This window comes from Aphidius gifuensis, linkage group LG4, assembly GCF_014905175.1.
Source record: "Aphidius gifuensis isolate YNYX2018 linkage group LG4, ASM1490517v1, whole genome shotgun sequence".
Taxonomy (NCBI): domain Eukaryota; kingdom Metazoa; phylum Arthropoda; class Insecta; order Hymenoptera; family Braconidae; genus Aphidius; species Aphidius gifuensis.
Genome location: NC_057791.1, coordinates 5,978,212 through 5,993,289, shown reverse-complemented (window position 1 = coordinate 5,993,289; position 15,078 = coordinate 5,978,212). Strand labels below are relative to the sequence as shown.

Below are 15,078 nucleotides of genomic sequence, written 5' to 3'. Positions count from 1 at the left end.
TTACAAAAAAAATAAAAATAAATAAATAAATGTCAAAATCAGCTGTTCTACTTTCTGTCAAATTTATTGACTAAATATTTATCCTCAATTAACATCAAACAACAGTAAAGAAAAAAAAAAAACAAAATTAATAATCATGAAATTGAGTATTTAAATTAAAAAAAAAAATATGTAAACATGGAAGTTGAGGAAATTCTATTAAAAATATTTGGACAAGATATAAAATCAAATTTAGAATCAAATGAAAATCAAAAAACATCTAGCAGCAGGTGAGTACTTGATGAATAATAAATATATGATAGAAAAAAAGAAAACAAACAACAAAAAATTAAACTTGGATTATTCCAGAACATTTTGGAGTTTAAAAATTGCATCAAATTACATCAGCAAGTGTTTAGAATCATTAAATTCAAGTGAACAATTGGAGGATGATCGTCCAGGTCGTATTGGACCAAAATTAGTACGTTTTGATGTATCAACTCATCATGGTTTAGTGATAGTAACACCAGATCGTTTAAGTGTAAATTCACAAAGTAATTTTAGTACTTTACGTGCAAATACTGGTCTTTATTCTGGCAAATGGCTGTATGAATTACAGCTTGGTTCAAAGGGTGTTATGCAAATTGGTTGGGGTACATCACAATGTAAATTTAGTCAAGAAAGTGGTGTTGGTGATACTCCAAATTCATACTCATACGATGGTAATCGTATTAGAAAATGGAATGTATCAACTCATAAATATGGTGAATCATGGTTATCTGGTGATATTATTGGTTGTGCATTAGATTTGGACAATGGTACTATTGATTTTTATAGAAATGGACGTAATCTTGGACGTGCATTTGATAATATATCAACTGGTTCAGGTATTGCATATTTTCCAACAGTTAGTCTTGCATTTACGGAAAATTTAACAGCAAATTTTGGCTCAACACCATTACGTTATCCAATAAATGAATATAATCCATTACAAGCACCACCTGATGTACAATTAAAAAAAGCAAAATTATTATTTTCATGGTTTGATAATATAATTAATTTAATTGATGAATCAGATACAATATTAAATCCATTAACATTAACAATGAGCTCAAAAACATATTTAAAATATTTATCAAAATTAATATTACAACATATTGGATGTTTATTTTCAAATTCATATATTATTGAAGCTATATTTTTGCCATTTATAAAACATCTTTCTGATAATATAAATAAATTAATAATATGTCTTGATTATTTATGGATTTTTTTAGAAGAATATGAAATGAAATCATGTTTAGAAAGTAGTGTTATTTATTTATTATCAGCATTTCGTCATGTATCATTACTATTAGAATATCCAGATCAATGTAAAAGTTTAATATTATTAACAAATTTATGTCGTCATACTAAAACACGTAAATATTTATTACAAAATATATTATTTGATCGCGTACGTTTTGCAAATTTTGTACATGTTAAACCACTTGATGAAAGTGGTCTTGCAAATGTTATTAAAAAAACATGGTGGGAAACAAAACCAATTGATCCAACAATTGAAATAAATAAAGATTATTATAATGAATCATGTGATAAAATAAAATTAGCAATAACTGAAGTTGAAACATTACAAGTTGAATTATTAATAACATTTTTAATAAATACAGATGGTGATAATAATACACCATCATCACGTACAATATTTTTAAAAAAATTTCGTAGATTTGTACAAGAAAATTTATCAACAAGTCGTACACCATTACAAATAACTGTATGTTGTTTTCATAGATTATTAGTTGCATTTAGATTATTATGGGATGAAGAAGTTGGTAATGATTTAATTTATATACCATGTAGAATGTTTTATGATTCATCAGTTAATTATTCTGGTATTGATAGACTTGGTGGTGTATTATCATTTTTAAATAAAACATATAAAAATGAACTTATACATCATTTGGGTCCTGATCATGAAGTTATTATATCAATGGAACATACAAGAGATACAAATACATTTATGGGTGGTCCAGGAAGAATTGGAGAAATATCAATGATGATACCAACATCAAATACAACAACAGCTACAACAGCAACTACAACAACAGCTACAACAGCAACAACAAATGGACAAATTATATTTGGTTATCCATCATATATACAAGAAGAAAAAACACAATTAAAACTTGGTACAACAGATTCAGCTCTTTCATTATTAGAGCTACTTGAATCAATAATATTATTTTATCATGCAGCAGCTAAAAAACAAATTGCTAAAGTTGCAAATTTACGTGATAGTATGATGGAATATATAACAGCAATGATTAATGTTAAATTACGTCTTGAAATTGTTAAAAAATTAAAAGACAATGATTCATTATTAATACAAAAAGAATTAACAAGAACAATTAATGTATTTAATACAAAATTATCTGAACAAGCAAGACATATGGCTTGGGTACGTGCTGCTGTTTATTCAGAAAAAAAACAAGCTCAACTTGCATGGTTATTAAATGTTGTTATTTTAACATTAAAAAAAGCAAGTCTTGAAGGTAATATGTTTAGATTTGTACCAGATTTTTATCTTGAAGCATTAGCTGATTTATCAGTTGGTTTAAGAAATCATCTTCATCCAACAGCACCAATTGAAAAAATATCTGGTTATCAAAATATGTTACGTGATATTGCACAATTTTTATGTGATCATTTTTTAGATACAAGAATTGTTCATGCAATCGCTAAAGATACATTGATATTAACACTTGCTGGTTTTACATCAAATTCAATGACACTACGTGCACTTGAAGAAATATCAAAAGAATCAAGGATTAAATTTGTCAAAAATATATTACGTCCATATGATAGTCGTGCATGGGCACAATCAAATTGGGTACTTGTTAGATTTTGGCAAGGTAATGGTTTTGCATTTAGATATGAAAAAAGTCCACATTTATCAAAAAAAATTGGTCCAAAAATGTTACAACAAGAATCAATATCACAACCAATAAAACCATGTCCATCAATTATTTATCAATCACATGTACGTGATATATTAATTGATAATCAACGTAATACAATGCAATTTTTAAATTCATTATTAAATCAAATGAATTGGGCATTTTCAGAATTTATAAGTATGGTACAAGAAATTCATAATGTATCATCAAGACCAGAAAGAGTATTTATTGAATCACGACAATTAAAAATATGTGCAACATGTTTTGATTTAGCAATATCATTATTAAGAGTTATTGAAATGATTGCAACAATTGCACCAACAATATTTAATGATACAACACAATCAAGTGAAAGTATATTAGCAAGATTATGTCAATTATTATGTCAAATATTGAATAGAGTTAGTTCACAAACAAGTTGTTTTCAGCATGTTGTACAACTTGATATTCCTGATTTAGAAACAATTGATCATTTTCCAATTCTTGCTGCTGTTATTGGAATATTATTAGCATTATTAAAAGATGAAATAATATTATATAAAAATACTGATGAAATTCCAAATGTAACTAAAGCATTATTATCAGAACCAAGTTTTCAAATAACATCATTATATTTTATTATTGGTGATAATAATTTATTAAACAAAGATGGAAAAATAAAAAATATTAAAAAATTTACAATTGAAAATTATAAAAATGATGTTAATACTGAAGAAATAAATAGAGTTAAAGAAATGATTAAATATCTTGATGAAAAAAGAATATTAATGCCAGATAGTCGTATTGTCAGTGATGATGATGACACTTGTATTATTTGTTATGCATACAGTACTGGTGCTGTATTTAAACCATGTAATCATCGTTCATGTCGTGTTTGTATTGAACGTCATCTTTTAAATAGTCGTGAATGTTTTTTTTGTAAAACAATTATCATTCAAGTTTATGATTTAAATGGCAAATTACTTCATGATTTTAATTCAACAAATTCATCATCATCATCATCGTCAGCTTCATCCTCATCATCATCGTGATATCAGTGGATAAGTAGATTTAGAAAAGAACGAAGAAAACACTATTAATTTTATTTATTAACAAATTATAATTATTATATATAATTATAAAAGACAAATGACAAGTTGATGTATAATTTCAACTGGTAATATATTTAAATCCTGAATATACTGTACAAAAATAAAACCAGATATTAAATCATCGTGTCATGTTACAATAATTGCCATTAAATACTTTTGCTTTTTATATATTACTTAAATAATATAATTATTTATTATTATAAATAAGATAATCAAGCAGATGAATATTAAAATACAAAAATGACAAATGTAGCTATAAAAAATATTTATGATTTATTGATGTTGTGTAATTATTAAACAAAGAAAAGACATCTTTTCACAGAGTCACATGATTGATCAAAAAAAAAGCCAACAGAATTGTTGATGTAAAAATTGGACTGTTTAATTCTGGAGAATGTGACTCATCAATTCCAAAATGTTTTGGATCCAAAGACTTTGATAACTGCGTGCAGGAAAAAAAGAAAAGACAACAATGACATTCCTATGAACAAATAAAATGTAAAATTTGAATAGACTTTTGATTTGTTTATAAAATATTAATGCAAATAACTTTCTGTTGTTATTTTTGTGTTGTTTTATTTAAAGAAATTACTCATTTTAAAAAGAAGAACAAATAATTGGTACAATTTTAAACGCGTGATATTATTTTGATATAATTTAATGAATTTCGGATAATCAACAATAATAATTGTTTCATAAATAATTACTTTATCAAAAAATGATTTTAAAAAAAAGTTAAATTTACATTTGATGAAATGAGTAAGTAATGCTTTTGATAAAAAATTGTTCTTGATAACAAGAACGTGTAAAAATAAATAAATGAAATTGTTAATTATATTTCGAAACAAATATATATATATATATAATAAATTAAAATGTTTGATCGTTATTTTAAGTTGTTATTTATTTATCTAAAATTGGTTAATTCAATTTAATTTTTTGATTATACATTAAGGTAATATTTTCGATTCAATTTGAGGTAATGAGGCAACGTGATTGTTATGGTGCCATTTGATTTCTAGGCACCAAGTTATAATTCAACATTAGCTAATTATAAAAAAGGTGTTAAGCAGATGTTAATCAGCTCAACTTATTAGCTCTATTTGGCATTTATATTAACTAATTTTAAACAATTTGGAATTTTTAACAAGATCATAAAGTTCAAGAAGAAAAAAGAACAATAGAAAATTGTTTAAATGAACATAAAAAATACTGAAACATTAAAATGAACATGATCATTCGTCAGTACTATTTGGAAATGAATTAAACATTAATCATATTAATCAGAAAAATATATTTTATTAAATTAACGTTTTCTAAATCTTGATTGGCTTTCAATCATTGAATTAACAATTTCATAAAACTGACAACTTTTATATTCTGGCCATGATTTAAATTCATTAAATAAATCCAATAATTCTGTTGAATTTAATTCTGAATATGTTGTAAATATTGTCATGTTTTTTCTTATTAATCTTGGTCCACAGCCTGATATCCATTTTCTTTGAAAAAAAAAAGGATAATATTAAAATATTAATAAAGTTTTTAGTAGAAAATTAATTAACATACTCAAGTGATGGAATTATCCTCGTGTCTTTTCGTTTCATTTGTATTTTTAAGAAATATAAAAACATTTTAGCATCAGTACTATCAAAATTATCATGAAAAAATGTTCTTTTACTTTCAATTCTAACAATGTCCATTAATTCATCATCTTGTGCATAATATTTCGAATTTCTTTGTTTTAATTTTTTAAATTGTTCTGGATAAAATGATTTTCTTGGTACTGAATCTAGATATTTATAATCAAACATATTCCGAAGAAATATATTTTTAGCTCGATGAAATACTGTGTTCTCTGGTACATCTTGAAAAGCCTGCAAGTTATAATTAATAATTTTTCAACTCAACAATTTATATATAAAAAAAAATTAATGATTTCTATTAGTTACCAGTGACATTGATGGTAATATTGCAACATTTAAAACAATTCTACCAAATTTTGATAAACATTTGTCAATTAATGAATACTGTAAATAATAAAAAAAACTCATATTTGGTACAGCACCAATGATTTTAATTGCTGGATCAGAGGTCCATTCTTTAACTGGTATACCATCAAGTAAATTGCTCAATTTTTTACTATTCGTTACATCATCAATAAACTCAGTTTTAGCAAGTTTTAAAAAATCATAATTTCTTATATCCAAACGATCATTGTGTTCATCATTAATTTTTTGTAGATCTTCATTGTAGTCAGTTATTTTTTCGTATAAATGTAACACTGGTATATCTGAATTTAATAATTCATTAGTTAAATAACCAAGTCCAGGATTTAATTCAGCATAAAAACTTGATGAATCATTTGTCAAATCATTTCTTATTAAATCGACAAATTTTTTTGCAATATTTTTATCATTTAAACGTAGTCCATCGACTTTTGGAACTTTTTTAATTTTAGGCAATGTCAAATTTTTATTGTCAACATTTGGCTCTTGTAATTTTTCATCATTGATTGTTTGACTTATGGTAGTGCAGTAACATTTTTTTATAAACTTAAGATGATCATAAAAATATCTTGATGTTTCAAGATGTGATGTGAGTCTTTTTGCAATCTGAAACATGCTGTATCACAACAATTTGATTAATGTTAAATGTCCTCATTATTTAGGAAAATAACTTACATATTTTTATTGTCATTAACAATTTTATTATTAATGATTATATTTATGTCATTGTTGAATATTTTAAACAGTTTATTATTTTTATAAAGAATAAGTAAAGAATTATTTTATAACATAATATTAAAATAATTAATTAAACAACAAATTCAAAGGTAAACAATTAACATAACCAAAAAATTTTCAATATCACATGTAGACGAAAAATAAATATTTCTAATTTCTATGATCCAGCGACAGTTTATGTTCTGTTTGGCCGCATTTTCAATTGTCGTCAGGATCTTTGACTTTCAAATTTCAATTTATCAGCAACAATCAACAATAATAACTAATTAAATAAATCAATAAAATCAATTAAAATAAATTTTTAAATATCATCATAATTAAGAAAGAAAAAACATTTCTTTTTTTTTTTTAACAAGAATAGATGATTAAATTTAAAATACATTGGAAATCAGAACAAATTATTTACTTAGAAAAATATTTAAAGAAAAAATTAAATAATGTGATTAGAAAAACATGACTGTACTCAAAGCTCTATATGTATTATAAATTAAATTTTTAAATTTTGTATTTAAAGAATAAAAAATTTCAAATTATCCTATAATTATTTTATAATTTTTTTATTTAGCAATTTTCATATCAATGGTATATACATTTTTTAATAGTGTTTGGTAGTTTTTCCAGTAGATCCGTGTTTGGACATTGATAAAAAATATAGAATATACATTTTTATAATTAAAGGACAGCGAGCCACTATCCTAAAGAAGAAGACCACTATCATGGTTTCTAGATTTTATTTTGGCTTATTTGTTCTAAACGATAAATCATATCGTCATAATCTCGTCTTCAAAGTAATCTCCAAAGACTTGCTTTATTTTTATATCTATTAACAAGGTTAAATAATATCCATTTTTTAAATCTGCTTCTGTCAAATTTTTAATACGATCAATGATTAAGTTAATCCAAGTAGTAGAATCTGGTTGTTCCTTCAAAAAACCATTTGAATAATCTATACAATAAAAAGACGTGGATCCTTGGAAACGCAGTTTTACGTAAACTATTGGCCCGATTTACATAAAATTTAACATTGATATTTATTTTGAGCTCAGAAGGGTTTAAGTCCACAAACAAAACACCCAGGTTAGCTTTTACGATCACCAGGAGGTCAAAATGATTTTTTCAATTATCTTTAGGGTTTTTATTATTATAAAATATTTTTTTAAAAAAGAAGCGATTAAAAATATTGCTTTAGTTTGTAATGTTGGTTCCCGGTTCACCAGGATGTACATATAGAATTTTTTCATTATCTCCTGGGTTTTTTTTTGATCAAACAATTTATTTTATCAAGAAGAAAAAAATAAAAATCATGCATTGGTTCCTAATGTGTTTTTCCGGTTTATCGGAATGTAGAAATTGAATTTTTTCTGATATTTCTTTTGTTTTTAATTTTTTGAATAATTAAAAATGGATATACAACTAAGTTCGGCAAAGCCGGATATGGCTGACTAGTTTTGAATATTATTAATTCAAAAATAGTTACAGGATGATAGAAAAAAAATAGTATAACAAGTACAACATCTGGAAGATTATCAAGACCATCACGACACATTATGGTACGTAATTATAAACATCTGCATCATCTTGATTTTTCACAGCCTGATACTAATGATTCAGATAGTGGTTATAGTGATTATAATACAAGTAATAATGAGCAAGATATTAAAACAACAATTAATAAATAATCATTAGCTGGTTTAGATCTAAAAGATATAAAGTATCTGATTATTTGCGTTGTCCAACATGTGATAAAACATATATCTTGGACGTGTTAGAATGTCAAAACATTTTGAAATATATATCCAGATCTTGGTAGTGTTGATAAATTACGATGATCAAAGATAACAATACCAACGCAATCAATACAATCAACACCAACACAACGAGCACAACCAACAATACCATCAACTACAACAAATAATATACAAAAAAATATAAATACATTGAATGGTGATCAATATAAAAGATAAGGTAAAAAACGTGGTCCATGGGCATATGTAATGCCAGAAGCAAAATCCGAAAGATGTCAAAAACAATTACAAGAAGCAACATCTGTTTGTGATAATACAGAAATAATAAATAATTCAGCAATACTAGTATTAAATGCAAAATCATTATTTGATTTGATTAAAATAAAAGCAAAAAATAATATTCGTATGATACTTAATGAATTAAAAATACTAATAAATGATTTTAAAAATAAATCAAGTTTAATTTTATTATCAATAAATGATGAACAAGTCAATGATAAAGACAATGATATATTGTTGATATATATCATGATTCATGATACATAATATTGGAATTATAATAAAAAGAAAATAAAATTATCCAGAATTTTTTTTTATTTGTAGTATTGGTTCGAAGAGCTATAAAAGATGCAGAACTGGAGAAAATCGACTTAATTATTGGCTTTTTTAAATATTATTTGTCGAATAAACTATCGACAAATATTCATTTAATGGTTTTAAAAGCAATGTTTAACGACAACCTCATTGGAACTTACTCGTCGAAAGACATTAAAGACCTGATTATAGTCATGGAAGAAAAAATTAGTGACAATTTCAAGACACCGGATTTATGGACGCAAATAGAGTGATTATATGTGAAGCTATGTATAAACCACCATGTACTTTAGATTTCGTCATCATACGAAATGTAAAGTACATAGTGGTTTATACATAGCTTCATATCGCATTTATTCGCCATTCCAGTGTCTTGAAATTGTCACACCTATTTCCCGCAATATAATCAGGTCTTTATCTTTCGACGTACCAATGGGGCGTACATTGCTTCATTAAATGAATATTTGTTGATAGTTTATTCGACAAATAATATTTAAAAAGCTAATTAATAAGTCGATTTTCTCCAGTTCTGCATCTTTTATAGCTCTTCAAAACAATACTACGAGTTTTCACAATGACGGAACAGTAATGTTCGTCATATTGGCCGTTATTAAAAAAAATTCTTTGACTTTATTATCTCCACCTTTTAAATATGGTAAGAAATGTCTCCATCTACCAGGTATTCACAGGTATTATTGATAAATCTTCTCCTTCTTTATTTGGAAATAGAGCTTTTCTGCACCATCTGAATATGGTACGGATGCTGTCCATCTACCCATTATTGTTGATGAGGGTACTTCTTCATTTGGAACTGCTCCAATGATAGTTTCTAAAGACAAAAAATAATTTTTTATTTTATTGTCAGCTGAAATTTCGATGTATAGAATCTATTTTCCTACCCCGCATACATATAAACTTTATACGAGAGTGTGTGCGTAAAAAAAATATGCAAAAAAATAAAAATTGATGGGAGTAGTTGAGTTTATTGACAGAAAAGCCAAATGCTCAGTGGAACCAATCAGATACTAATAGAACAGACACACTTGGACTTATATATAAATAATAAATATATAATAAATATAAATTTTTTCTCGCGATTATAATGTAATTCTCTGAAATCATGCGATTCTCTTGTATATATAATGATAAGAATTTTGAGCCACGCAATTTTGTTGTGAGAAAAAAATGACTGAGTATTCAAAATGATAACGACTGAGTATTAAATTTCAATGCTCAGCAATACTCAGACACTTTTTTGTGTATACATAAAATATAAAATGTATATGCCATTACAGAAGTAATTGTTGTGAAAATAAATTTTTTTAAGGATGTCGAAAGTCATCCATCGAATCACTTGTGTGGAATGTTATTTCTAAAATTTTTTTATACGTATTATCACTCCTAGATACATTCTAACATTTTCAACGATGACAATAATATATACTATATTTTAATGAAGTTGGATTTTAAAAACTTGAAGTTATATTAAAAAAGACAAATATTTATACAATTATTAATTATTATTACCAAGTTATAAATTATAATTTTAATACAATGTAAATATTGATATTAAAAAAAGCTCTTTTACAGATTTTCAGTCGGCGTGAATTAAAAGATGTTTTATCGTTCAATTGAACTCTGAGTCGTAATGAGACAAAAAAAACTGAATTTCTTTACCGATGTCGAGAGTCATCCATGGAATAACTTCAATTAGAAATGATAAGAATAATTTTTTTTACTTTTAAAAAATGTTATTTCTAGAATTTTTTTATATTTATTATTAAAGTATAACTGACATTACAAAAACGGTAATAAAAAGGGGAAAAAATATTTTTTGAGCTTCAGTTAAAGAGCACTTAAAACATGATCGATTAAAGACACGAGTCGATTTTTCGATTTATTTAAGTAAATTTTATTTAAAAAAAAAAAATAATAATAATTACCTATACTTAAAAATGAAAGGTAAAAAAATATTTTTAAACTTAAGTTGAACGAAACTTGAACACGGAAAAACGAGATACATGATTAATATACAAACAATATATAATAAGCATTTGAACAGTCAGTTATAATCAATAAAATATCTGTCACTCAATAATAATTATGTAAATCAAAAATTTATCACTTACCAAAAGCAGGAACGTAATTTTTAGCCATTTTTACTTGACGATTGCTTTCAAAACATATATGGATAATATTTTTAAACCTTGTGTAAAATAGATTTTTTTGCTTAAATCCTTGATTCAGCTGCAAAATAAAAAGGTAAATTTATTAATACTAATTACTTTAAGTAAAAAAAAATATTGTTTTCAAATAATTTTTTTAAAAATATTTAAATATGCATGTTTTTTAAAAAAATAATAATAATAATAATAATAATAATAATAATTATACTTAATTTAAAAAGGCAATGATATAACTTACGTTGAGTCAACGAATTTTTTTTTTATTTATGATAATTTTCAACGAAATATTAAGACTGTTTGATAGTTCGCAGACGACTGTGTACTGAACACTGATGCAACCGATGGAACAATAAGCCTGGCTCGACCTGAGCGCGATTCAAAGTGGCGGTGGTGCACCGTGTGGGGATGTTCTCCGTGTGGGGAAAGTATGACACATTGGTTTTTTGTTTTTATTTTATTGTCTTGTCAAGCGTACTACTCATGATTCTACTAAAGAACTTGATTTTGCAACCACTAGAGTGAAAAAAATGATTTACAAAAACTTCTTGAATTATTACAAAATGATTATCAAAAAATTAAAAATTTTAATATCGTATTACTAGATTATGTATTAATGAACGTGAAAATGATAATTCGGGTAACGATAATTGAACAAAAAAAAGCCTAGCCTCCGTAAAAATAATAAAAATATTTACCAGCTAATGATGCTCGGTAGCGTTTAATGACTACAATTGTCCATAGTGTGATCTTTATTACTTGGCAAGCAACACATTCACGACTTTCATATTCAAATTTTTGGCAATTTGCCTTGAGATGACCATCTTCTTTGCAAAAGGTGCAAATATTGAAGTTTTAACATTTTTTTTGAGAGATAACTTTGCTTTTTTTTTTGGTGATTTACGTTCATAGTCTTTTAGTAAGTCAATTACTTTCTGTGCTTTGGCAGCTGTGGCTCGCCATTTTTCCAAATTTTTTTCCCCGAATTCCATGGCTGTAATCAAACAATCAATAGTAGGATTAATAATTAATTTGATGAATTTGTTTTCGGGAAAAGTTCGCAGTAATTGCGGAGAAATTCAAAGTAATTTCGGAGAAATTCGGAGAAAAGTTGGAATTATTTTAAGCAATAAAAAATGAATATTTTAATAGTACACATGTTATGTATAGTATTTTTTATCTGTCGGCTGGAATTTTTATTAGGAAGTCTATTCATAGATGAGATGGCACAAAAAAAAAAAAAAAAAATTTTTCTTATTAAGCTTAACTTAGTCTTCGTGAAATTTTCAAATAATCATTGGTTTTATTTATTTATTTATATCTATATATTTTAGTAAATATGAGTATGATTGGGTGAGTCAGCCCAGGCAGCATGACTTTTCGGCGGTAATGATGACTGTTTTGTTACCTATTTGAAACTTGGCAACACTGTTACTTCCATAGTTACTAGATAATAATAATAATAATAATAATAATTCAATTTATGATGATAAAATTTAATTAAATATAAATCTCGCAAAATGTCCTGGAAAAAAGTTCGCGGAGAAATATTTTTACCAGGGGCGTCCCAATATAAAAGCTGAGTGTCAAACCAAACGTGGTCATGATAAAACTGAAAAGTAACATTTTTTCATAAGTCTGGAAAAAAAAAATTAATAATATTTGAATTAAAAGTTGTTATCACAAATTCTGTGTATTCTGGAAATAATTACGAATTCGCAAAAAGCATTTAAAAAAGCAGGGTATGGAGCGTATAAACAAATTCAAAATAAATGCTATGACCTAAATACAGAAACTGATGAAACAAATGCAGTGGCGTTGGTTTGTTACGATAAACTACTCGTTTATTTTGAATCTTACTCGAAATCACGTAAAGAGCCTTTTCGTAAAAAAGGTGGAGAGAGTTGGAAAAGAGGCGGAGAAAGTTGGAAAAAATTGGAGAAATATTTCTACCAGGGTAAATAACGTAATATTTTTATTCTCTTTAGCTAGCTACACGCAACACGCTGGAATAAATATTAGCGACCGTACAATGACCGTACAATTAATAAAACGCTTACCGCAAAGCCATTGTACAATGCTGTGTTAGAGCTCGACCACGAACGTCCACCGTACGGTGGGCTTTACGTTGCCTCCAACATCTTGAATTTTTTCAGGCCTCAACGTACGCGAATTGTACGGGCATCGAGCTCATTGTCAATCTCACTGTATGATAATTGTACAATGAGCAATTTTTTATTTCATAACAACACCGTACAATGGTTGTGCAACGAATTTCTGCCCATTGTACATTCGACGTAATGTCAAAACTTACCGCGCCGTACCAGTCCGCCAGGGTAGATAATGAAGATGTATTTGAAACTAAAAAACTCGAGACAATGATTGATCACATTATACCAGAAGAAAAAAAATAAAAATATTACTATACCAAACTGGCTACCTAACTATAGATAAGGCTGAAAATTATTATGAGCAATGTAAATTAAAATATCCAAACGAAGAAGTAAAAAATGCAATATATAGATTATATGCATGTAAATTATGTGAAAATTTGCCAGAATATGTTCGTAACTGTTTTATCGAAGCAACTGAAAAAATGTAGGATAACAATTTTTTACCACTTTTCGAGGTGTTGAATACACATTTAGATTACGCATTTGGAAATAAAAACTTACCTCAAAGAAAAGATAATAGAACAGTTCTTGACAATGTATATATATTTTACTCTTTTTTTCTTCTTTTCTCTTTTCTTTCTTACAATGTATATACTTTTTACTCTTACGTGTTATGATTCATTCGCTAAGCCGCTGGTGAAAATATTTCTCCGAATTTTTCCTCAATTACTCCGATTTTCTCCGTGATTACTCGGAATCTCTCCCAAATTGACCTATGCAGAGGAATGAGTGGAAAAATTTTCTCCTCATCGTTGATTTTGGAAGAATTTCTCCGCGGTAAAATTTTTATCGCAGAGAAATATTACCGAACGTTTCTCTACTTTAGTCGATTCGGAGAAAATTCAGAGTAATTGCAGTTTATTATAAAAATAACGTAATATTTTTATTTTCTTTAGCTATACATCTTTTCCTTACTTCTTTTTCCCTCACTCTCATTATTCAATATTTTTGCTGAATACTTTGGCTAGGCCATAGGTTTACACATTATTGTATGTATTTAATAGATATAATAATAATAACTATTTGAATAATTAATTTATTAATAATTATCTGAATAAACTATTATAATAAATCCAAACTTTTTGATACATTTACAAAATCGAGGGCTTAATATTTACATCTTACTTGATGTATTTTCTTTATTATAACGTGAATTTTATTTTCCTGATAATATGCCAAATTTCATGTCATTGGTCTGTCTAATTCACTAAATAATAACTGGAGTACGAACCTGCCAAAATTATATTAGTTCTTAAGCTTTCAAAGTGCAAAGCACCTGCAGGTACGTTCTAATTAATATTAATTAAATTTAATATTAATATTAATTAATTAAAAATCATTATATACGATGAAAGGCTAAAGCATCAATATTTGTTAAATTTTATACAATTATATTAATTAAAAAATAAAATAAAATAAAATACACTTGTTAATTTAACAATACCTCAATGCCACAGCATAAAATATTTAAATAAATTTATAAAATAATTTTATTTATTAATTTATTATAATTTGAATTTATTTCAATTATTTAAAAAATTTAGAAACAAAAAAATTAGCTCAAACAAATGTTGACATTAATTAATTTCACCCTATATTACGTAAACG

At 26.2% G+C, this 15,078-nt stretch overlaps 2 protein-coding genes and 1 long non-coding RNA gene across 3 annotated transcripts; 1 reads left to right on the top strand and 2 right to left on the bottom strand.

Moving 5' to 3' along the window:
* Nucleotides 1-7: 7 nt before the first annotated feature.
* Nucleotides 8-4,694, top strand: LOC122854882 (E3 ubiquitin-protein ligase RNF123-like). Its single transcript, XM_044155904.1, has 2 exons — nucleotides 8-269; nucleotides 349-4,694. Exons 1-2 carry the CDS (start codon nucleotides 178-180, stop codon nucleotides 3,965-3,967), a joined length of 3,711 nt encoding a protein of 1,236 aa, XP_044011839.1. The 5' UTR covers nucleotides 8-177; the 3' UTR covers nucleotides 3,968-4,694.
* Nucleotides 4,695-5,289: 595 nt separating this feature from the next.
* Nucleotides 5,290-6,748, bottom strand: LOC122854883 (dimethyladenosine transferase 2, mitochondrial). The gene is made up of 4 exons (XM_044155905.1): nucleotides 6,712-6,748; nucleotides 5,980-6,652; nucleotides 5,597-5,904; nucleotides 5,290-5,529 (listed from the first exon to the last, which is right to left on the bottom strand). The coding sequence occupies exons 2-4, from the start codon at nucleotides 6,649-6,651 to the stop codon at nucleotides 5,334-5,336; spliced, it is 1,176 nt and encodes a 391-aa protein (XP_044011840.1). The 5' UTR covers nucleotide 6,652; nucleotides 6,712-6,748; the 3' UTR covers nucleotides 5,290-5,333.
* Nucleotides 6,749-9,588: 2,840 nt separating this feature from the next.
* LOC122854881 lies at nucleotides 9,589-11,638 on the bottom strand. Its single transcript, XR_006374006.1, has 3 exons — nucleotides 11,538-11,638; nucleotides 11,243-11,360; nucleotides 9,589-9,942 (listed from the first exon to the last, which is right to left on the bottom strand). It is a non-coding gene; the product is annotated as an uncharacterized LOC122854881 (long non-coding RNA).
* Between the last annotated feature and the right edge of the window lie 3,440 nt (nucleotides 11,639-15,078).

Bases quoted from the DNA above. Each gene is read 5' to 3' on its own strand.
- LOC122854882 (XM_044155904.1), top strand. From the start codon at position 178: ATGGAAGTTGAGGAAATTCTATTAAAAATATTTGGACAAGATATAAAA. The intron at 270-348 runs GTGAGTACTTGA...GGATTATTCCAG, and splicing joins CAAAAAACATCTAGCAGCAG to AACATTTTGGAGTTTAAAAA.
- LOC122854883 (XM_044155905.1), bottom strand. From the start codon at position 6,651: ATGTTTCAGATTGCAAAAAGACTCACATCACATCTTGAAACATCAAGA. The intron at 5,905-5,979 runs GTAACTAATAGA...TATAACTTGCAG, and splicing joins TATTACCATCAATGTCACTG to GCTTTTCAAGATGTACCAGA. The intron at 5,530-5,596 runs GTATGTTAATTA...TTTTTTTCAAAG, and splicing joins AGGATAATTCCATCACTTGA to AAAATGGATATCAGGCTGTG.